Raw genomic sequence first — 24,112 nt, forward strand, 5'->3', positions numbered from 1 at the left:
ACTATACATCAAAAAGGTTCCAAAAAAAAAGAAACTAACCTTCAATAATTCATCCGGCGCTGAATAAATTATTGAAATATGCGCTTCAATCAGCAGAGGCCGTCGGAAAAAAAGTCAGGGGGCTCCGGTGTTGGGCCAATAGGAGACCGAGAACCCGCAGCCCTGCCACATTCCAACCAATCACAACACGGCTTCCTCCATTTCCTGTTGCGGACCGAGGAGTTGTAGCGAGCATTCCTCCGCTCTAGAATGGAACACACCGCTTCATCTACGTGTGTGTGCGCGCGTGTGTGTGTGTGTTTGTGCGTGTGAGACTAACTTTACACTCCATGACACAGCCTGAAGCGTGAGTAACGGCTGCGGGTTCGGGGAGCTAAGAGAGCGTTTGTTTGTCTGCTGAGATGTAAACAGCTTATAGACGACTTTGCGGTGCAGAGGTCCGTGTCAGCCGTCCACGATGCTCCCGACAGCTGTTATTTAACACGCCGCGGTCCGCACGGGCCTCTACCGGAGCTGCAGGTATCAGCTGTCGCACCTGATGTCATGACGCGTCTGGACGTATTCCCTTGACAACCGCCTACAGGACACCAATAACCAGGTAGACTACTCTTCCATCCCGCCGCAGTCTGACAACATTCTGGAACCAGGTGAATTTACTATCTGCTCCTTCAATCTGTTTGTTTATGGGGAATAAAGTTTTTGTTTTGGATAATTTGTGCATTTTTATAAAAGAAAATAGTGCAGGGTTCGATAAAGGCCTGTTGGGATGGATAGCAGCAGCCGAGCCACAGGGGCAGCCAGCCAGTACTATAGCGGATTAGTATCAGTCCATAACGCTAGAGTCAAGCCAGCCGACACAAGCAACTTCCGGTCAATGATTACAAATTAAAACCCTAATTTGCGCTTCCTTTCAAACTATACTGTCGTGTTTGATGTTGAGAAAAGCTGAATTCCAAGGTTAAATAAAAAAGAAACAACTGGAGAGTGGCTGCACAATTTGGTGAAAAAAGTCATATCGGGATTATTTTGTGCAATATTGCGATATAAATTGTATGAGTCTGCATGCATGTTATCAAGTAAATAATGATAATTGTGAAATGTGTTCTCAAACCAAACGCACAGTTTTTTCTAGCTTAAAAACACACACAAAAGAACTATATTTAAGCTTTACTCATCGAAATTAATGCTTTACTCAATTAATTAAATAACAATTACAAAAAAATGTGTCACATCTTCAAAATCTTAAATAGAAATGAATTTATGAGGTGATTTCTGCAACATTTGAACAATACTTTGACTTTGACATTGCAGTAGGATTAATAACGCATTGCACCTGAGGAGGATGTGAAAAAGTATGCATATATATCTGAGAATTAAGTCAGCATAAAGTCCCTCTGAATAAATCAAATTTAATGGCCTCCAGCTACTTTACACAAGTGATTAAAATCCTGAAAATGCAAAAGAAAAAAAATAGCAATCATGTCTGAGTCGAAATGCAAATGCAGGCTTCGCATCTGAGCTTTTTCTCACACATATATCAGTATTTACTGGTACCGTCTATATTGCAAATTTCCACCTGAACTGTCGAGATTGAGCAGAAACCCGACTACACAACAAACAAGGAATCAACAAAAACAGCCCTGAAAACAAATGAAGGTTAAAATTAAAAATTTAAAAAAAAAACCTCAACAGGGAATGTGAGATTCACATCAGACCCGAGACCAGTTTTATAGGACGTGTGTCACTGTGTTGTCATCTTGATGTGTGTTCTAAGGGGCCACCATGTCCATCACGCTGCTGTGGGCCGTGGACGTCTACGGGAGGGTCTACAGTCTCTCCACAGCCGGCCAGCGTTGGGAGCGTGATGATGACATGCTGTTGGAGCTCAAGCGTGTAACCGCTGGGAAGGGGCGCTGCTGGGGTATCGGCTGTGACCACCGTGTTTACCTCAACATGATGCCCCACGAGACCCCCATCCGCTACAGAGAGGAGACCTATGAAAACCAGGTAGGGTCGGAGTGAATGCGGTTACACCGAATATGTAGACAGCTGCAGTGGAGAGGTGATGTAGCTCACAGCTGCCATCTGCTATATTAGACAGAAGTCTGTTTATATCTGTCATTATCAAGTACATTTACCTAAAAAGTGTGTGTGGGGGGGTGTGGGGGGGTTTTTCAGAGGTGGAACCCAGTGGATGGTTTCACTGACACGCTGCTACCCACCGACCGCTGGCCATGGAGCGATGTCACCGGTATGAATCCACAACCGCTCCACAGTTTCCAGTTGCCGTGTCGCAGCTGGGAGTGGGAGGGAGACTGGTACGTCGATCAGAGCTGTGGTGGAGAACCCAGCCAGACCGGGGTGAGAACACACAGACACACACACTCTCCCTCTTTCTTCTTATTCCAGCTGTTTTACCTAATTTTAGTCTTGATTCCCTTCAGGGCTGGGAGTACGCAGTCGACTTCCCCGCTAACTTCTCCCCGGACAAGAAGTGGAATTCTTGTGTTCGTCGTCGGCGCTGGATCCGCTACAGGAGATACACAGCACAAGGAAGCTGGGCAAAGGTTTCACTCTTTCCATATTTGTAAGATCATGCAATAAGAGTTGGGTGAGATTGAGGATTGTGCTCCTGCAGATCCCATTGGACAATCCCAGGAAACCCCCGCTGCCCCTCTGTGACATCAGCTGCGGTGGGTGGGAGATGAGCGACGAGTCTGGAAGGTATCCCTACCTCTGGGGCGTGTCCCAGCAAGGGCAGGTAAGTCTGCCGGGAGCATTAGGACCACATCTGTGTTTTCCCCCTCATCTTCTTCAGTTGAAGGTTTTTGTGTTCAGTTTGAGCATTTGAAGCTCTTGGGCTGTTCTATAGATGAATTCACCCCTCACTTTTTACCAGCTATTTGAACCTGCACCATAAACAAGCAAAATAAAAAGATAGAATAATTGTACAATTTCCTCAAAAGTTGGTTTAGCTCTGAATGCGATCCGCTAAAAACTGACCTTGACACGACCTTTTTTAGTGTTTCATTTACCCATTTATCAACAACTGCTCAGGTTTAAACAATGTTTCTGCAACAAAGCCTCAAAAATATTTTTTCACAAATGAATTTGATGGAGTCTCATACATTTGGATCATTGTCAGAAAATGTAGCCACAGGCTTCGTTCCATAAATGCGGCTCACTTGGAATGTTCAGCCACAAGAGGGCAGCATGACTTCATATAAAGGAAATAGTCAAACAATCCTGTCTAAGTTCATGACCTTTAAAGACGTGTATGTTTTTAACCCACAACTGGTTTCATGTTTGTTAGTGTGGTTTATCTTAGCAACCTATTCCATGCCATGTTCTACACCTTTCAGTCAAATAACTTCTCTGAAACTTCTTTAAATAAAACTAAACTTCTCTGTACTTTGCAGGTGTGGTTCAGGGAGGGCATCCACCCTCGGGTGCCAGAAGGTTCCAGTTGGGAAGAGGTGGATGTGCACAAGGAGGTGGCTCAGATATCCATTGGTCCCAAAGACCTGCTGTGGGCTTTACTCTGGGATGGGAACCTGCTGGTCCGTATGGGGCTCAGCCTGGACAGCCCGACTGGTCAGCCCCCCCCACACACACACACACACACAATAGTGATGTCGGATTTCTTAGATGACCTCTTGATGCTGTTTTCTTCCTCCATCAGGAACATCATGGGTGGAGGTGGAGTCACCAAGAAAAGAGGTGGAAGCCCTCCATGTGGCTGTTGGGGTCAGTGTGGTCTGGGTGGTCACCAAAGACTACAAGGTGAATCAGTACTGCAGTACTGTACCACTCTATGAAGAGCAAGAATTCACTGTGGTCGTAGAATATCAGTGTGTGTGTGTGTGTGTGTGTGTGTGTGTGTGTGTGTGTGTGTGTGTGTGTGTGTGTGTGTGTGTGCGCGCGCGCGCCCGCGTGCGTGCGTGCACGAGCAGGTGTGGTTCAGGCGTGGTGTGAACTCCCATAACCCCTGTGGCTCAGGATGGATCAGCATCGGAGGGGAGATGATGACGGTGGATGTGGGACTCAATGACCAGGTTAAACGACTCTCTATCCATTCCATTTTCTTCTGCTTATCCTGTTAAGGGTCGCAGGGGGGTGGGGGGTGGAACCTATCCCAGCAGCCTTCAGGTGAGAGGTGGGGTTCATCCTGGACCGGTTGCCAGTCCATCGCAGGGCCAACACATAGAGACAGACAACCATTCACACTCCCAGCCATTTCTACAACAAACTAATGTCACACTTTTGATGAGGCCCAAAGGCATTTTTCCATTTTAGTGGTTACAGGAAGTAATAAAAATCATTTGATTTACATGAGAATTACAGTGTTGCCTGCCACCTAGTGGACACAGTGCAGCAGTGTAGTTTGCTCCTTCAAGGAAAATCCAAATACTGTATGATCAGGTTTCGCCTCCCTCTCGCTCTGTTATACTGCCAAACACAGGAGTGCTGGGGGCCCGCTCTGCACTGCTTGAAGTTTAAATCAGGGCCCAAGTCCAAGAAGTGCCAGGGGCCGAATGTTCACCTTGCCTGGTGCTTGGTGTATTTACTATTACAGACTTGGGGAAAAATAAAGATTTTAGTGAGCATTTCACTGCAAACATACAGCCTTTCTTTGTTATCTTTCCAACTTTTTTAAAATTTCTTCAAGCAGCACTCTCGCCAGCTCAAGCCAGGCTCTGCACTCTAGCTGCTTCCCCTCTGACAGATTCATTCTACCCTCCCTATGGATCTGGTTTCATGACAAGCCAGATCCGGGCTGGGGTCGCGGCACAACGGCTTCACTCTGTATCTCACTCCTTAGGACTTTGCTAGCACTGCAAACCCACAGCTCACACCTACTCCCCTTCTGTCTCTCACCTCTCACCCCCCACCTCCCCCAGCCCTCCCAGCCCCTTGTCGTGTCCCGCTGCTGCCCTGTAACACGAGTATAGCCAGCCGCTCCAGCGCAGCCTTATATATCCCCAGACTGGGTTCCTACTGGCCTGACATATGGGAGACTCCCTAATTAGAAGCTGGCCAAGCTGTCGTCATCATATTCCATATTTCATGTTTCAGGGCTGGGATCATGGATGGGGCTTGTGTGAGGCAACGTTACAATATATGGCCTTATAAAGTCACACTTACTTGTTTTGTCTTGCTGCATGGATTTGAAGTTTTACTGTGTTTTATTTGACAGTTATAAAGTATATTCAGTCAGTTTCTTGTGATTTCATTTATTGCCTCAGTACTGTATGAGATGTAACAACAGGTGTTGTTTTGTTCTCTTTTTTGGAGCCAGGTCTGGGCGGTGGGGGAGGACCGGGGTCTGTACTTCAGAATGGGTGTGACCCCATCTGAACCAAGCGGAAATGGCTGGATCCCTGTTTCTGCCCAGTGGGGCAACAACAAGGAGGTTATTCCTCCCAGGTCTGTGTTCACAACCCAGGATGGATTTGATCCTTTTCAATATTTGTGTGGGCTTTTGCAGTAATAATCTCCTCTGTTGTGTGTGTGTGTGTGTGTGTGTGTGTGTGTGTGTGTGTGTGTGTGTGTGTTTTAAAGGAATGAGTGTGAGATTAATAACCAGCTGACAGAGGCCTCCCAAGCCTCAGTCCTGAGCTGCACTGATTCAGACTCAGAATTAGGTCCCGCTGACCCACAAAACAGCAGGAGTGACACCCCGGTCGTGGAGGCAGCAGACCCCTCTGTAGTCCCTTTAGGGGGCGCAGACACACCTACACTTCCCCCAGAGACAGAGGAGACTCCTAGAGCTGCCCAGCAGGATGCCCCCAAACCCTTCATCCCTGCCAGTGACAGCTTCATCAACAGCCTGGTCTCAGACCGTGAACAAACCCCAACACTCCAACCATCCATCACAGAGATACCACAGGAAGAGTGTGAAGAGTTCTCCCCAGCACAGATACTCCCCACCCCTGAGGCTACGGTGCACAACTCCCCCTGGAGCAATGTGGACCTGGAAGGGGCCGAGGCAGCTCGAAGTGCCCAGGCAGCAGGGCTTTCTGTGGGTGGAAGTCGTGGCCTGGGTCTGGAAACCTCTCAGGGTGTTGGGGAAGAGGACGCACCGGTGTGGGCCTGGATCTCAGGAGGAGGCTGCAACGTGGATGCCAGTTCACAGATCAGCTGGCTAAGTTCTACAGGTAAATGCAGTGTAACCTCAAATGTTACGATTTAGATAAATAGAAAGTAACAAATCTGCAGATGAGATGATTTACTGCAAATGTGGATCTGTGATGTCTGAATGTTGTAAATTGTGCGTCTATACTCTGCATGCTATCTCCATGTTTGTTTGTCCGTAAAAGTGTCTGACTTGTATGTGTCAGGTCCTCTCATCAGCTCCTTGTCTCTGACGCCGGTCCAGTCAGCGGCCTGGAGCGAGCAGCAGCAGCAGGAGAAGCAGCAGGAACACCGAGAGGAGATCAGCAAGAAACCCCTGGAGAAGAGCAACGTCAGACCGGTTTTACTATTTTATATTGGATTTTATCTACTCTCCATTGTTAAACTTTCATCATCTTTCTTCTATTTCTCTGCGTCAGTCGGTGTGGGTGCGTAAAGGTGCGCTACGCTGGTGGAGGGACTGGAAACCTCAGCGCTGGGTGGATGTGGGCGTGGCTCTGGAGCAGTCCACCAAACCTGACGGGAGGAAGGACAGCATTTTTTTTGTCTACTACACACAGTACGATGAGAAAAAGGTGAGCTCCGCCGTTATCAGTGAAAATGTCGAAGAGTTTTAGTAAGTTCAGTAACATTACTTCTTTCCATGGAAGCTAATATCCACAAGTTAAAACTCTGTCGCCTTGTTAATACAAATCCTTCTCTATAAAGTCACAATTGAGATTCAAAAAATTATATCAAATTAAAATTAGAAGTTTTATTCCATAAATATATTTCATTTTGGTGTTTTTTATGATGTTGACTTCCTTTATCTCAAAACTAAGGCTTTAGGTCATAATCTTGACTTTTTATCTGACAATTAAGACCTTTAGTCACATAGATTTTGCTTATTGTCCCTGAATTATGATTTACCAGTGGAATATTCACTAGGTTTTACCTTTATGTTTTCTTTCATTGGGAGAAATTGGCCTCCAAAGCTTAGCGCATGTTGTTTTATCAGCACGAGGCTGGTAACCCAAACCAGAGACTACAGGAGGACCGGTCAAGCTTCATTTAGTTTCGCCCAGCGATCCCTGACCCTGTGGTTTTGGTGCTACCCCAGAGCTAATGTCCGTTTCCCTTTCTTTCAGTACCTTCACGTCTTGATAAATGAAGTGACAGCACTGGTTCCAGTGCTCAGGGACTGCCACTATGCCTTTGCTGTCTACACAGCCCAAAGGATCAAACAAAGGTGGCCTTTGGTCCTGGCAGCACAAACCGAAAAGGACATGAATGACTGGGTAACACAGCAGCAATGCAAAGAAGCTAATTTAAAGCCAGCAGAGAAACACGGAGGTGAAAACTGGGTAGACTGTGATATAGTTTCATTTTTGTGCGTGTGTTCAGTTGCACCTGTTGTCTGACTGCTGCTGTGAGTCTCGGGGGATCACCGGACCCCCGTCCGGACAAGCCTTGTGGTCCACAACCTCCAAAGGAGACATTCTGGTCCATGAGCCGTCTTTCTCCCTGGAGGCCCCCGCACAGACACCGCCCTGTGACCACATGTGAGATTAACATCAAATTTCTGTCTACATTTCTGCTACACAAATGCTAACATGCTACTAACATGCTAAAACACTGTCCTGCCTGGCAGTTATTAATTGTGTGCCCGTTTCTTACAAATTGCATATGGCTTCTGAAGTGTACACTCATGCTGGTGACTAACGCCGGCTGCTTCCACTGTGTGGCGCTGCAGGTTCTGGCGGCAGGTCCCAGGTCACCTGCGTTGTATAGAGTCTAACAGTCTGGGGCTGGTGTGGGGCATCGGGTGGGACGGCACCGCCTGGGTCTACAGTGGGCGCTCTGGCCAGCAGCCCACACCGGGTAACAGCTCCCCCCTGTAGACATCTGTTCAGTGCCCTTACTTGTGTCTCTGTAGTTGGCTTGGAAGTGCTTGAGTTGGTTCAGTCTCACGCACACTGACAGCTCCTTCACTTGTGGTATATTTTGGTCCTTGTTTGTGGCAGGAGACGCAGTTCAGACAGACGTCAGGAGCGTTCATGTTTATGAGAATCAAAGGTGGAACCCCATGACGGGATATACTGACAAGTAAGCCCACCTCCCTCGTGACGTGTGTGGATCAGTTTATCGACCCTTGCTACAGTTTTTCAGTTTGTGCCTTTGTGCCCCCCCACCACCAGGGGACTGCCCACTGACCGTCCTATGTGGAGTGACGAGAGCGGACTGAGGGAGTGCACCAAAGGCAACACCCACCCGCCCACGCCTCAGTGGTCTTGGGTAGATAATGACCATAGATAACTGCACCGTACACATTCTTTGTATTGTGTGGCTCTTCTTTGAATCCCCACTGACCTGTTTCAGGTGTCAGAGTGGGCTGTAGACCACAACGTCCCCGGAGGGACAGATAAAGAAGGCTGGCAGTACGCGGCTGACTTCCCCACGTATGTCACAGTTGCTTTGTAAAATAACTTCTTAAGAAAGAAACTTGCCGTTCATTTGGTTAACCTCTCTCCTGCAGGACATTTCATGGCCACAAAACCCTGAAAGATTTTGTTCGGCGCAGAAGATGGACGAGGTAGTTACACGCTCCTCTCTATGGTTAGTAAATAACATCATATATGACAACATCAAAATGATCATGTCATGTTTTGCGGACAGAAAGTGTAAGATCACATTGAGAGGTCCGTGGCAGCAGGTCCCGCCCATCCCTCTGAGTGACATCTCTCTGATGCCATGTCTGGCCCAGAGCAGGATGGAGCAGGTCCCCTTATGGGCCCTCAGTGACAAGGGAGATGTGCTGTGTCGGCTGGGAGTCAGCCCCCAGAACCCTGCTGTGAGCAACGCCGCACAGTACACACTTTCAGTTGAAAACCCTACAGTAACAGCACTGTGACTGATTTGTTTCACGTCTGACCTCACAGGGCAGCTCGTGGCTACACGTGGGTACAGACCAGCCCTTCAAGTCCATCTCCATCGGCGGAGCCAACCAGGTGTGGGCCATCGCCAAAGACGGCGCCGTGTTCTATAGAGGATCTGTGTCCCCGCAAAACCCTGCTGGTCAGTTTCAGGCATGACATCCATAGATCTCAGCCAGTACATCACCCCAGTAACGCCTCATGTTCTCCTCCCCCTACAGGAGAGTGCTGGTACCACATTCCTTCTCCCTCAAGGCAGACCCTGAGACAGCTGTCGGTGGGACGCACCTCAGTGTTTGCTGTGGATGAAAACAGTCAGTAATTATTAATTAATAACACCACATGTCATTTTTTTAAAATTATTTGATGGTTATGATGACTCCTTCTCCTGTGGGATCCTACAGATAACCTGTGGTACAGACAGGGTCTCACCCCGAGCTACCCTCAGGGCTCTGCTTGGGAGCTGATCTCAAACAATGTCACCAAGGTCTCTGTGGGACCTCTGGACCAGGTCAGTATATAGACAAAGACAGGAAGTGACACTCAGGAAGTGACTCAAGGTAGCGACCTGTTGTGTGTTTCAGGTGTGGATCATAGCTGACGGGGTTCCAGGATTCCCTGCCGAGACTCCCGGAGCTGTCTGCCACAGACTGGGGGTGGGACCCATGCAGCCCAAGGGCCAGTCCTGGGACTATGGTATAGGGGTGGGTCCATGATCGGATTTCTTTGACTGCTGATTTACATTGACTATTTTCTACTCATCCCCATTTATGTACCTCAATGTGCCTTTTTCCTGTTTACATGTTCAGGAGATATATGTGATGCACCAGGTCATGCGAGTCCTTCTAATTCCTATTTCATCAGCAATATTAAGGATTGAGGGGAAACAAAAGAACATCTTTTGGTGATCTAAGCAGATGTCTGAAGGTTGGATCTTTAAAAACAGCTCATAGATACATCAACTTTTAATGAAAAGTTTAAATGATTAACTTTTTCCTTGATCGTGTCTAAGAAACCTCAATTAAACAGGAACAAACTGTCCTATATAGTGACGTAGTGAGCGTGTCCAAGCGCAGGAAGGTGTGTCTTGTTTTTTCCTGTTCATGAGCATGTTTTTGGGGGTTTTTTTGGATCAAAATTATTTGTGGATTGGATTTTTTCATTGGATTTCACAAAAAAAAAACGATGTGATCAACACTGGAACAGTCAGTGTTCTCTGATGGATACCATTTCCTTAAACTTTACTATTTAAATGTGTCTGCACATTTATGTAATGTCATTGCACTTGAAGACAGTTCCCACCCACACGTGACATCTAATGGTGTGCATGGTGTTGTTGCCCCGCCGGGTGAGCAAACCACCCGGAGGCTTGGCAGCGATTCCTTTGTTCACTTCTGAACATATGCAGGTATTTACAGACCTTTCTGTGTGTGTGTGTGTGTGTGTGTGTGTGTGTGTGTGTGTGTGTGTGTTGACTTCCAGGGAGGATGGGAGCACATCAGCGTGAGGGGGAACTCAGTGGAAGCTCCCCGCGCCCCTCACCCTCCTCCTGCAGGCTCCTCACGCAGCCCGCTCCCCGTTCGACCTCCGGCACAAGTGAATGGAAACGCTGTGGGTGTGTAACCCCCTCCCTCTTTCCCATCTCATCTACTCCAGCCACCAAGCCCTGTTAGTGCCTGGATCCACATTTGTCTACCACCCCCCCCCCCCCCCACCTGCACCCATACCCCTTTATGTAAAGGGATTGCACAATAGCACCGCTGAGTTTCTACTTTATATTTGGGTTGGATCGATGGATGAATGTTAACCTCTGACAGAAAACTCAAACAAGAGATTAAGAGCTTTTATGTACAGTTGATCTTTAAAAGTCTGGTGGGACACGACTTTAAAAAAATGAATGCATGTGTTTGCCGTTACTAAGCTTTGGCTACTGGAGGCGGGGGGGGGGGGGGGGATCTAGCAATAGATCTGAGGATCTAGCAATAGCTTTTATTCTTCTACACACAATATCCTGTGAAAACCTAATAGGGTGGGACTTTAAGGGCTAAGGCTTGGGTACCAAACTTTTTCATGCACACAATCTGACTGTAGCCTCAATTGTCTCAAGTTTTCAGGACTTCTGTTTGCTTTTATGTGGTTTTTTGTTTGTTTGTTTGTTTTTGGCCGTTTGTTTGCATGTTATTTCAGTTAAGGGTGTATGCATTTGTTCAATAGTGTCTCTCCGTATGTTTTGGCCTATTATTGTCTTTTTTTCGCTGATATTGCTATAAGAAGTCTTAATATTGAGGACTATTTCAAAAGGATATATTAAAATGTATTGCTTTTTAAATACAGGTGGCTGCAGAGGAAATATGATGCAGTCTACATCACCAGACAATACCTCCTGCATTAAGGAATGATCTTCCTGTTAGTGTTAAAGTTCCATCCTCGTTACCGTTAAGACTGTTGACAGTGAATGTCACCCTGACCAGACATTCATCTAACAAGGGCATTAAAATGTGAAAAGAAGTTTAAAACTATTACCCTATGTTGTTGTTTTTTTATGTGTGCGTTAACAGCATTTATCAGCTCGGCCTATTTGATTAACACTTCCAATTCTATTGATCGATTTACTTTCAGCCCAGGTGGTGTGTATAGAAGACAATAAATTAAAAAAAAGAAGTACTGATCAACTAGTTAAAGCTTTACCTGACCAAAAAAAAGCATTGGTGCCTTTTAAAGTCCCACAAGCATGAGTCTTAAGCTCTCAAAAATGTGCTTGTTCTACTGCATCACTTCTTTGTGAGCCAAGAGTGCAGTAAGAGCCAGCTCCGTATGTTTAGCTTGGAGCTCATAGCGACCGCAAACAGTAGCAATTTAATTTACATTTTTTTTAGATGATCAATGATCCACGAAAACTTTGATTGGAGATTAAAAACAAACTGCTGGTTTAAAACAGCCGGCTAACAACTCTAACCAGCCGGTCACATGTTCTAGTTTGTTTTTTAACTCAAATCAAAGTCTTAGTGGATTACTGATCATACACGTGGTTTAAAAAAAAGATGTAAATTATACCAGACCCATGAGCTTGAGAGTTTGTAAAAAGACATTTCCTGGCAGTTTGGCTATTGTTTTGTCGTTAGCCATTGGCTAGCTTCAAGCTAAATATACGTGGCTTGCTCTCCCTGCATTCTGGAGTCAAAAAGGAAAGATACATGAGGGAAACACACTTTTGGAAACGCAAGACTACAATTAATGAGTGCTGGAAAGGCAGTTCTGCTTTACTACAACCGAAAGGCTCAGCTGTGTGCAACTATCTCAGAGAAATTAACATAAACCCTAACTAGAAGTTCATTTGCATTTATTTTCATATTAAACAGTGTAATTATAAACATTTCCTTGAATTACACTAAGCATGATCAATATGAAGTAAAAATATCACCATTTTTAAAATCTACAAGTTTTAAAGGACAGAATGAATTCACAAGTGATTTTTGTGTCATAATTTCACTGCTTGGAGCCCGCGACTGTGATATGTTCCTCTGAACGTCTCAGCTTTTAAGTTACAAAATGAAACCTCATCCCTATAACGCATCATTTCCCATTTACAGACAACAATAACAACAACAACAACAACAAAAAATTATATACATCAGTACAGTTTAACATTAAGTTACATTTGTCAAATGTGCAAGATTAAGCAAATGTATACTGTGGTCAAATAAGATTTCCTTAAATAAACGTTCAAGTTTAACTGAAGCACAGGCTGCTGGTTTTTAAACACATCATCTACGATGCAGAGCCTTCTGGAGGGGAGAGAGCCTTTTTATTATCTTTTTTTTTTTTTACTATGTGGGAAATTGCTGTTCATCAAAATCCTCAAATAATTTAGCTTAAGGAAAAGAAGAGATTAGTTTCATAACTGACTGTCTTTTCTGCATTTTGAAACCTGTGGGGTGAGAATATCTTCATCAGGAACCTTTTGCTTCCGCTCATCTCTCTCTCTCTCTCTCTCTCTCTCTCTCTCTCTCACACACACACACGCGCACACACACCAAATCAGCCTGTGCAGCCACAGAGATGATATACAGCCTGCAATGATAATGAAATGCTTAAAATTATAAGGGATCAGGAAGAAATGCAATCAGAATGGGTTCTTTGGGTTTGACGCGACAAAAAAAAAAAAAAAAAAAAAAAGGCAAAACAGAATTTCTGTTAGACACTGAAGTTGATAAATGCAGCAGTGATTCTTTTTTTTTTGTGGTTTTTTTTTGTTCTAATAGACAGTGTTTGTGAAGGCTTCAAGTCCCTGCACATCAAGAAACGCCACAGCTATTTCATAAAAATCCATTGCACATTTGTTTACAAACAGCTTAGTACACCTCTCCATTGTGACATTTCAAAATAAAATCTCCCGTTCTTTTGTTTCTGCACACAGTCTAAACGTGCCATTTGAATTTTTGTAGTGATGGTGAACGGTAGGAGTGCAGCCGTCTTTACAGCATTAACAGGCACTGCGATAAGACCCAGTGACGAGTAATTGAGACAAAAAAAAAAAAACCCACACAAAAACAGAGCAGCTTCTTGCACATATCAGAGCATAAAAAAGAAGTTTGCAAAATGATTAGTGTTCCTTTAAATCGTCTTAAGGATTGATTCCACAATCCTTGTCAAATAACACCCGATATTTCGACATTTCAAAATGATGAAACTACTTAAATGTACATGATCCTTCACAACATAAATAAAACATGTAGTGTTTTGCCTCTGTAGATGAGGGATTGTTAGTTCATCCTATTCATGGATGGCACGTCCTAAAGTCTAACCCTTATTATTTTCAAAAGATGCTACAGAAGGATACCAGACAGTTTCACTCCAAGTAGGAGATTGTAATGACAACAAATAAACCCCCCCCCCCCCCCAAAAAGGCAACCACTGAAATAATCTCCCAACACATAAGAAGCAATGACACTGAGTTTTTAGGTCAAATCAAAGAGCTTATTTCTGTCGGCTGTAGCGAGACCGTAAGTCAGCCAGGCCGGTGTGTTGAATTCCTTGTTTCAGATCACAAAAAGCCCAGTCTTTCTTTTGTTGTTGTTGTTTTTTTTTCTTCCCCTAAGTCTTGATAGTTACTGTAAGTTCTGGAAAAAGAGAAAGAGTGACCCGCAGGGAAAAAATAAGGAAGCGGCCAAACTCCTGCTGGAATGCGCTCATTTTTTTAAAGCAAACATTTAGAAGCAAGCCCCCCCCCCCCCAAATAAGTGGAACTGAAATCGCACACATGAAGCTGAATAGGTGATGTGGCTCAGACTGGGGCTGCGCCACATTTGCTGAAAGTCACAATGTACAGCCATTGTTCTCCTGGCCTCCTCCATGAAATGAAACAGCAGTTCTGCCTGAGAGAAGCTTCCACGGCTCGACCCACAAAACCAGGTCAGTCCGTTTCCTTTTCCAGCCATGATCCATTCCTGAAAGTGCGAGTGTAGCTTCCATAGTGTTACAATAAATAGTCCCTTTATTTATCAAGCTAGTCTTTTTCACCATCCTCACTGCTTCCTGTTGAAAAGAAGAAGTTTAAACATGGGATCAATGGATGAATATGACTCAAATATTGGAAGTGGCATCTGATTCTGATTTGGTTATCAACTAGAATTCATAATCATTCTAATTTTAACCAATTGATTATTATCAATTTTGATCTCTCATAGTCAATGAAATCTATAGAAGTTGTCGTCTCATTTTAGTCAAGTTATTATTGTTTCAATTGATATATAAATCAATCGTATTAAGTTTCTGTTGAGGAAATTGACACTAAACTTGCCTCCTTGTTCGATGTCGGAGTCGGTCAGGTGTGTGAGGGAGAAGCTCGCGATGCTGGCAGGTGAGATGGAGAAACGGGAGTAGTTTGAGGAGCTTGTCCAGCTTGGCTGCAGCACGTGTCCGACTGCAGGAGGTGGAGAGGAGAAGCGAGAAGCTGCAGACGCGGACATCGTCTTTGACACTGAGTCTTTATGTGTTTTGGAGAGGAAGGCGGGTGAAGGGGAAGAGAAGTCATCGTCCCACTCGAAGCCGCCACCTGTTGGGATTTGGTGAAGAAGTCAGGATTTGTAGCGGTAGGAATATAAGACTGAGCAGGGATATGTGGAGGTTTGTTACCCTCTTCATCTGTGGAGCTTTCAGAGTTGGTAAAGCGGTTCAGGTAGCTGGCAGTGGACCCTGGACTGCTGAACTCGGGGACCTGATTGTTTGAGCCTGAGCAGTGGTCACCCAGCTCCTTGGTGGGAGTCTCCTAAATCACAGTGGATACGATTTTAATTGCAGTCAACACCAGAATGAGCAACAACAGCAGCATAAAACAAAATAAACACTTACCTGGTCAAACAGGTAGACAGTGACATCATCGAAGAAGGACACGGCTCTTCTTGAGTTGTCTGCATTGCCCCTCGCGGGAAACAGGGAGGAAGATGCCTCCATGTTGAGGGTGGAGGGTTTCAACAAGCTCTTCAGGTTCTTGGAGCGACTGTCATCAGAGATAATAATTGGCACTGTACACACGACATCATCCTCACTGTCGGAGCTGGAGCTGTGCAGCTGGTAGCCACGGACGTCATCATCTGAGTCGTCGCTGTTTTCATCCTCTTCGTCTGCGTCCACTCCGTCCTCATGTCCATCTACACCCAAGCCATCACGCCTCCCCAGGTAACGTCCTTCCATATCTGGCTCTTTGATCTTATGACCCTCGCTGGCGTAGCTCCTTGTTAGTTTAGCATGAACTGCAACTTCAACGGGAGGTGGAGTTGAGGGTTCTGGGTCCGGCTCAGGAGACGTGACATCTTTGAAAAACTTCCGTTTACTTTCATCCTCACTGGAGCTGACCGACTCTGCTGCCTCCTCCACACATCTCTCTGTGATATCTGAAGGGGCCTCTGGTGGTATGTCCCCAACCACAGGATCGGGGGATTCTCCAACATCAGCCTGTGCTTCAGCAGCTACAGAAGATTCTGGGTGTGAAAATGCAGAAACTAAATCTTTCTCTTTCTCTGCGTTTTCTTTCGGCGCTGAACCTGTAGCAGCCTCACTGGCTTTGTCACTGCCATTCCTCAGCCACGTTATTTCCACGGAGCCTCCCACATTAGCTTCTTCAGACTTCCTCTCTGGTTCAGATTCATTATCTGAGAAGTAGGCGGAGTCTCTGTAATTACTCCCCATCAGTGGTTCATCAGCAGGAGTTGGCTGCTGGCCCTCGTTCAAGTCCTCTATGTGTGCATCTACTTCAGAGATGATGATTTCTGGTGGGACAAGATTTGTAGCAGCTGTTGGTTCTTCTGTCTCATCTTTGGCAAAACTGGTGCCATCTTTTACAGGGGAGACCTCTTGAACATTAGGTTGGGAATTCCACTCAGGAGACTCCAGGTTTTCGGTTTCATAACCACTATCAGCTATTTTGTACGGAGGCTGGAGTTTGTGCTGGGCAATTTGAATGTTCAGCTCCTCTCCTGGGTCTCCCAGCCTGTGAATGTCAAGGGAGTCCAAAGAGTCCGGTGTCTCAGCTGAGTTATCTACTGTCGGGACAGTGGTGGACACGCTGTCTTCTAATAAGCTGTCCTGGCTGATCTGGTCTAAAGAAGGTCCAGAGACCAACAGAGAAGATCTAACAAGAGGTCCATTTGAATCCGTAAAGGGCTCCTCATGGTCAGACAGAGTTGTTTCCATTTCTATATCTGCACGCTCAATTATTTCACTCAGCAGATCGGTGCTTGTTAAATCCTCACAGCGCCCACTGTCTGAGGACAACACTTGGCCTTGCAGGTTTTCAGGCATTCGATTTCCAACGGGCTGAGCACTATCCTTTGAGGTTTCAAGGTCATCTTCAAGGCTGGGAGTTTTGGCATCTGTGCACAAGAAGTCTGTAGTGGCACTTTCAGAAAATGCAGGGGTGTGGCCATCAGTTCGATTAATGCAAATTTCAAACCTCTCTGAGGTAGAATGAAAACCAGAGTCTATGCCTCTGTCTGAGGGTTGGAGCAGACCGAAGTCTTCAGTGGAAGAACTATTACTAACTGGCAGCTGATTGCTTGTGTTGTCATCCGTGACCACTGTAATGGAAGGCACCAGTGTTTCATTTTTGACCCGAGACCGATATAATTCTCCCAAGTTGGAGTCCAAAAGTCCCTGTCTTGAGGATGTGCTACTCAATGCAGGTTTTAAATAAGCGTCTACGGTGTTTAAGCTGCCCAAAGTATCAAGGTTGTCCCAGGAACTCATTTTGAATGATTCCTCAGGTTCGTGGACTAGACCAGGCGATAGAAAATGTTGCTGCGGACTTACTAACCTGTCCCCTTCTTTCATCAGACTCTGCTCTCTGAGAAAGTTGTCAGCTAGTTTTTCAGTGCTCAGAAGCCTCATGTCTGTGTTCTCCCTCTCCACAGAATCCGCCTGGTGAGTGGCTTCTGAACTATCCCCTAAAAAAGAATCCCCATATGTTTTATTTGTCTCTACTTCCTGTACATCTAAGTGAATACCTTCGTGGAAAGGGCTCCCATTGCGCTCTGGAAGCTCCATAAAACTGTGTCTCCAGGATGGAGAGTCCTCTTGCTTGGACCCTCCCTCTGTGAAAATATTGGGGTGATATGGACTATCATTTTCAAGAGATGACCAAATGTGGCTGTCCGGTAAATAAGAATCTTTTGAGTCGATACTATGGTGAAAAAAATCAGCATCAGTACTCGATTCATCTAGACGAACATCTTGAAGAACAACAAAGTCCTGCTGGCTTGAACTGAAGTCCGTTTCTTGCGCTCCTTTCCCATTTTCCCCGACAGTGCTCGCTCCTTGCTCTTCTAGTTGGATGTAATATTCATTCCCATTAGACGGCTTCTGGGCATCAAACACAGGTACGATCCCAGGTATTCCTGAAGGAGTGATACCACTTTCTGTGCCTGATTCTCTGGCTACAGGATCTGGGAAGTGGGCCTGGATGTCTTCGCTGGAAACAGGGAAGAACATGCTGTGGTAGTTCAAAGTAGTGTCCACGCCTGAACGTCCGTGGTTGCCGTCGTAGTGGTCATGCTTGGCTGCTTCCCAAACATACTCAAAACTGAGACCTTTGCTCGTTTCAGTGACAGTGAGTACTTCATCAATCTCTTGTCGCAAGGCATCATCAGCAAACTGTTCCAAGATTGGGAAGGAGGAGTGGCTTACAGTGGTCTGCCGTGTGGAAGGATTAGGCTTGAGAGCATCCCAGCGTTGCTCAAAATCTTCTTCGATGTCCTTCTGGCCCTGCATACGTAGGTAGATAAGCAAGCGGTGCACTTCCTCCGCTGTGGCACGTTTGTCTGGGGAGAGCCAGCAGAACTGCAGGACCTCATACCTGTAATTGTAGGGGGAGGTCAGTTTTTAAAACACAATTCTTAAATCCCTTAAAACCTGATCTAGAGCAATAATTATCAACGTAATTCCTTTTTGAAATGGCATGTATTCCAAAAACTTACCATCTGTCAGAATAAGGAAGTTCCAGCTGAGGCTTAAAGAGTTTGACTTGCTGCTCCTTGATCACATGATTGAGAACCTCCCGGTCAGACAAATGTGGATATGGTTGACCAGCATTCTCAAAGAGCTCCCACAATGTGACCCCCAAGGCCCTACGATAAAGTGAAGATAAAACAGTCGTTGGAATTTCGTGCGGAGTAAGAGGTCAGTAAAAGCACTATGAGTGGGTAGGTAGGACCTCACAATATCATGTGCATCACAATACCTGGGTACGATCATATCACGACATCCCGATATTTAACAATATTCTACAGGAGCAGGTATGGTGCCATGCTAGGTGAATTCGTAAGTTGCGTTCCCTGAGTATCTAATGGCAGGGAGACAATGTTTGCAAATTACATTTTCTTTGTCCCACTTTCAAATGCCCGCTTTACAGAATGAGAGCTGGAATATCCAGCTCATAACAGAGGGAAAAAATGATCATGCGTTGTGAAGTTGATATGTTTTTCCACCCCTGAGGAACACTCTCTGGAAGGGCATGTCTGGTTATTCACCTTCTCACCGTGGTGATGATAGACGTGTACATGCCACCTTATGTCACTGCTGGCAGTGGCTACAGGTGACATCACCCAGCACCACCCTTCCATGATGCTGGGTTCAAACTTCTAACCAGAGAGGGCAGCAATCCTTTAACTTCTGACCAAAACATGCCAAGTTTGACTGACATAATCATTCCAGCACGAGCGCTTTAGTCTACACTTACCACACGTTACCGGGCTTGGTCTGCTCCATAGTAATCACGCCCCCATGGCGCTCACCCACCAGCTCAGGAGCCAACCAGCGAAGGGGAGCAAACACGTCATCCTCTGTGACGATGTAATCCTCCTATAGTAACAGGGTAGTGATTACAACGAGACATGGCATTTGGTTACTAAACAGATGATTGAACTTCATCAAAACACGACAAATAATTGTAGGAACAATTGTTTTACAGACAGGCAATGCGATCTCATTAAAGCATAGATTTACTGGGTGACCTAACTTATAAGACTTAAATTCAGCCAAACTAACAGATCAGCAGTAATTTTAGAATGCAGCAGACAGAACTGTCTTGGCACGTATGCAGTTTTCTACAAGAGAGCGGGATCTTGATTCTTCCGTGTTAACACATGCATATCCTGTGATGAAAATCTTTTTCTTTACTGCCAGGTCATCAGGAGCTGGCTCCACAAAGACAAAGTCACATGAGATTTTACAAATATTCAGATTCCAGAAAGACAAGTTGGGTTTAGAAGCTGAAGAAAGTGGGCTGAATTTGTTTGCCAGTGAATGAAGATTTAAAGAGAGGCAACAATGGCCAGTTCAAGATTATCAGTCAATTTTGATATCAAACTGTCAGTGGATAAGTAATATTTACATAAATAGCTCCTGGCAATGAAAAGTCAGAAAACAACTGCAATGGAGGACAGTTTCTGCTTACTTTGTATGCGCAGGGTCCGATGCCATAGTCTCCCACTTTGACGGTAAGATCTGCAGTCAGGTAGCAGTTCCTCAGAGCTAAATCACTTTAAGAACACAGGAAAAGACACAGTTTAAATACTTACAGGGGAAAAAAAATACAATTACTGAATCATTCTCTGAATATGAAGCTTGCAGGGCAGGTTTGTGGCATGAAAACATCTAGTTGGTGCTTGTTAAACTAATTCTCCATCTACTCTTAACTTCAATGGCTATGAATCTAGGAAAGGGATCACAAAAAACTTTGCGTAGTGCAGGAAAGGGTTTTAGCCTGCTTCGGCTCTTCTCCTTGCAATAAGACATACCGAGGCTATTCCTGACTTGTGCAAACATTAGCAGCATATCATATCTAGAGAGGGATATTCACACTGGGCTAATTGCGGGGCATCCAGCAGAGGGCGCAAAACATCGAGACCGTCTATGCATATGAAGCAGACATATGGCAGTTATTCACAGTGAAATAGAGGCAGTCTTTGGTTTCCCTTCAGCCCCGTGGCATTCTCTGTGCACATGCTCCAAATTCCTCACCCTCCTAACGACAAACACTGCTGACACTAGTGTTCTTGCATGCACATGGCCCCGGCCACTGTCAGGCCCAGTGAAACCTCTGTAAGATAAATGGATATGTATTTTAAACTCTCCTGTCCCCTGTCCTCTGCATGTGGCTGAGTGCCAAACGCACAGTAACACAGCAGCAAGGAAATGGGTCCAACATTTTCACCCTACAAGGCTAATGGTTGGCATGGCAGTAATCAGTCACACTGATGCAATCTGGTGTCATTTATCAGGAAGTTTTACATTTTCAGTGACAATATGGTCACAAGCATAATAACACCGCTAATAATCACCATCTTTCAGTGCCAATTACATTTCTCAATATATTTTCTTTAATAAACTACAGGAAAGAGCAATCAGAACTCAGAACATTTTCAGTCTCAAAATTTGGTGCCAAATTACAGAAACAGCTGTAGCTCGACTGTTGTCACTGAGGGTACAAACATTTTTTGTCTTTCAGTAAACTAAAAGAAATTCAGAGTTGAAATTGAATGGCTGGAACGCATATTTGAGGAATCAATGAGCGAGGCACCATTTAATCTGCAGAGGCCAACAATCCTCTCGATCGTTTTTTTTTTTTCCCCAGCAGGTCATAGAAGCGTAACCCCCCAACGAAACAAACAAACAGGAAAAAAGTTCGACAACATCACACTACAGTCTTTAAGGATGCAAGTAAAATGTGCATTGAATGATTGAAGTTTTTCTGATCATTTTCCACTGACATTTTTAAGTAATCATAAAACAGTTGACAAGTAAAGTATCACTGCTTGAGCAGTTTCTGATAGAGAATAGCGTCACTTTAACTTTTGAATATCAGACCACACATCACTTGCCCTGAGAGATTTGTGTCTGCCCGGTTCCATCAACAACCTCTTATTCTTTTCAGCTAGCATGTCGAATTTAAATCGTATCAACTTTAATCCTGCAGGCCTTTTAACAAAAATGCCAAACAAGTAACTTTACTATTGTAAAATAAATGAGTTCAAGATGAGGAGAACCTTGTAGAACTCCTTTTGAGTTGTAACAAGGATTAAAAACACAACACCCAAAACGAGGCTATCCTTTTACATGCAAAGAGCAGAATCATCATATCCCTCTGGCAGCAGACAGCTGACACTGTGGCAATGCATGGGAGCTGTGTAATTGGAACCCTCTGAGCTTATTCTGAGCATGCAAAATAGAGCTGATGAGCTGAGCATCATATGTTACCCCGAGCCACACGTTCCTTGCACTCCCCCACCACCTCTAACCCGCTGGTTGCTAGTGGCCAGACAACCAGACCAGCCTGGGGTAAAAATGAAAATGAAACACTGCCTCTCCTACACACCTTTTTTGGAGAACATTGGTACTCCTGACAGTGCTTTGACCATAAATACTCAACAACAGTCATTATAATCTTATATAATGAGCTTTATGAGGTTTAAGAGTACATATTAGTGTCTATTCTTCCAGACATTATCATGAAAGTGTGATAACCCATAATAGTGTGCTTTGTTCTAGACCCTGGAACACACATCAGTGATTTTGACATGTTCATGCAACACAAACTGTTGACGGAGCCATATTTTTAAATGTAAGAGTTTTCAGTTTTCTCATAAATTTTAATTCCTTAAAATACTTAAATAAGAAAGTTGTGGAGGGGGGGGGTTAAACGCCATTATCTAGCTATGACACCTACTTTCTAAATAAAAGAAGGAGAATTACCAAGAGAGGAAGGAAAACAATGAAATGGGGTTCTTACAAGCTACGTTTCTGAATCGATTCATGCATTTTAAAAATTCATTTGTCCTTGGAACAGAACAACAACAACAGAAAAGGCAAAGCTATCCTGTAATTGAGCTTCCGCAAAATGTGGCGGTTGAAAGCCTGAGAGACGACCGTTAAGTATAGAACGATAGTGGAGCCGAGCAGCGAACTCGAGCAGTAACAAGCAAGACCAGGTGACCACCAACACACAGTGCAGCATTTAACAACTCTACCCAAAAATAACTCGGCTCTCAGTCCGTTTCACCTCAAAAACCCCGAGCCTGTTGGTGTCTTGGAACAGTGATGGCTTTCCCAAGAGCTGAGAGCAAAGAAGCGGCTCTGCTCTGTTGCATTAATAACACAGCAGTGCATTTTGTTAGTTTCATACATGGAGGCGTCTGTTAAAGCTACTTTCAAAATAGTCAATTCATTAATTATTGCAGTTAAGTTCTTAAAATAACAAGCCGGTGGACCAATTGCTGTATCTTCCAGTTAGGTTTGACGCCGTACTTCAGTACTAACGTGAATAAATGTGAAACCTTTAGTGATAGCCTTTGTGAGTTTATTTATTTTCTTATTTGTACTTTTCTTTTTAAATGACTTGTGAAATAGTCTAAATATAGAGCATATCATTTTTTCTTTCTTCTGTGATATATTATATCCAACCCAAATACCAGTTGAAATGCACTCATATCCTGACAGCATACAATTGGGAGCTTGGCATAAAATCCCAGCCCAATAACTCCTGACTAGTTCAATAAATAAACTGGGGAACAAAGTTACAATGTAACCGCTCAGTGAATTTATAAAATGTCCATGAATGCAGGGTGTGATCAGAATGGTGTTTCATAATCCTAAATGAGAACTGTATTATCAGACACACACACACAAAAAAAAACCCCGTAACGCTTAGCTCCGTGAGTTTAAAACCAGCCAGCTTGCTTCAGTGCTCTGAAGTGCTACCTGTGCAGGAAGTTGTGTTTGTGAAGGTGAGTGACACCAGCAGCGATTTCACAGGCCATCCTTTGCAGTTGCAGCAACTCAGCATTCCGGAACATCCAATCCTGCTGAGACAGATAGCCCCGCAAATCCCCCTGCAAACAAACACACACAAATAAACTGTTGTATATCCCATCAATATAAATTCTACTAAATAAAGAACATATCTGTTTTTACAACAATAGAAGTATCCTTCACCTCTAGTTACATGTATTGTGCAGAGGCCACCACAGAGGGGCAGTAGACTCTCCCATTCCTGTCTTTTCAACACTTCTCACTATTATGTGTGAGTGGACCAAATAAGGCTTTCGCTGCTTAATGGACCTCAATGGGATTTAAAAATAAAAGTCAATCCAAGGTCAGTTGGAGAGAGAGAGGGGGAAAAAAAAGAGTTGTGGGGAGAAAAAAAGGTGTCCCATGAGGACAGCATGACAGAGAACTTCGGGTCTTAACTACATTCCCGTAGAACAAGCAGACACCGCCTTGACATATTCAGTTTTATGGTGCATGTAGCATGTTGGCAGTACGGTGGACATGTACTAATCTTCTTTTTTTTTTTAAATAATCTGCAGTCTCATGATTTTATTAACTGACTGAAAAGGAAAAAGGGGGCCACCCCATGCATAGAAGAGAATGAGGGGAACAGACTTTGATAGACTGTTGTTTCTAAGGCCCGCAAAATGTCAGTTACACGTACGTCACCCCTAGTTTCTCTCATTTTTCTGTTGTATAATGTACTGAACAAGTAACAGTGTGACACTTGACTTATAGCTAGCTTT

The 24,112-nt window shown here is 44.6% G+C and overlaps 2 protein-coding genes across 4 annotated transcripts in view; one reads left to right on the top strand and one right to left on the bottom strand.

Annotated features, from left to right (window-relative positions):
• Positions 1 to 12,832, top strand: tecpr1b (tectonin beta-propeller repeat containing 1b). Of its 3 annotated transcripts, none has more exons than XM_086183975.1 (26): positions 1 to 647; positions 1,775 to 2,007; positions 2,179 to 2,361; positions 2,445 to 2,567; positions 2,639 to 2,761; positions 3,420 to 3,594; positions 3,683 to 3,783; positions 3,954 to 4,055; positions 5,300 to 5,427; positions 5,563 to 6,158; positions 6,321 to 6,466; positions 6,555 to 6,710; positions 7,263 to 7,412; positions 7,519 to 7,676; positions 7,868 to 7,995; positions 8,139 to 8,220; positions 8,313 to 8,409; positions 8,494 to 8,573; positions 8,651 to 8,707; positions 8,791 to 8,965; positions 9,054 to 9,189; positions 9,269 to 9,361; positions 9,452 to 9,558; positions 9,632 to 9,751; positions 10,530 to 10,662; positions 11,382 to 12,832. In XM_086183975.1, exons 2-26 carry the CDS (start codon positions 1,783 to 1,785, stop codon positions 11,444 to 11,446), a joined length of 3,639 nt encoding a protein of 1,212 aa, XP_086040101.1. In that variant the 5' UTR covers positions 1 to 647; positions 1,775 to 1,782; the 3' UTR covers positions 11,447 to 12,832. The 3 variants fall into 3 exon arrangements, with proteins under 3 accessions (XP_086040101.1, XP_086040102.1, XP_086040103.1); XM_086183976.1 differs by having other exon boundaries at positions 6,342 to 6,466; XM_086183977.1 differs by having other exon boundaries at positions 6,342 to 6,466; positions 10,530 to 12,832.
• lmtk2 (lemur tyrosine kinase 2) overlaps positions 12,377 to 24,112 on the bottom strand; it is a 23,643-nt gene continuing 11,907 nt past the window's right edge. Inside the window, exons 7-14 of the mRNA XM_086183974.1 lie at positions 23,298 to 23,428; positions 19,996 to 20,080; positions 19,279 to 19,400; positions 18,518 to 18,667; positions 15,399 to 18,396; positions 15,183 to 15,315; positions 14,848 to 15,102; positions 12,377 to 14,582 (exon numbers count right to left, since the gene is read on the bottom strand). Of these exons, the coding sequence (XP_086040100.1) occupies positions 14,554 to 14,582; positions 14,848 to 15,102; positions 15,183 to 15,315; positions 15,399 to 18,396; positions 18,518 to 18,667; positions 19,279 to 19,400; positions 19,996 to 20,080; positions 23,298 to 23,428 (3,903 nt within the window). The 3' untranslated portion in view covers positions 12,377 to 14,553. The remainder of the gene's footprint in view (positions 14,583 to 14,847; positions 15,103 to 15,182; positions 15,316 to 15,398; positions 18,397 to 18,517; positions 18,668 to 19,278; positions 19,401 to 19,995; positions 20,081 to 23,297; positions 23,429 to 24,112) is intronic.

The sequence above is a fragment of the Aulostomus chinensis genome, chromosome 18 (genome assembly GCF_037954235.1).
Source record: "Aulostomus chinensis isolate RoL2024-O1b breed Wild chromosome 18, RoL_Achi_v1.0, whole genome shotgun sequence".
Lineage (NCBI taxonomy): Eukaryota > Metazoa > Chordata > Actinopteri > Syngnathiformes > Aulostomidae > Aulostomus > Aulostomus chinensis.

What these genes read in the sequence shown, in the direction of transcription:
- tecpr1b (XM_086183975.1), top strand. Translation starts at nt 1,783, where the DNA reads ATGTCCATCACGCTGCTGTGGGCCGTGGACGTCTACGGGAGGGTCTAC. An exon ending in ATGACGGGATATACTGACAA is followed by an intron (nt 8,221 to 8,312) that starts GTAAGCCCACCT and finishes CCCCACCACCAG; the next exon opens with GGGACTGCCCACTGACCGTC. An exon ending in TACGCGGCTGACTTCCCCAC is followed by an intron (nt 8,574 to 8,650) that starts GTATGTCACAGT and finishes TCTCTCCTGCAG; the next exon opens with GACATTTCATGGCCACAAAA.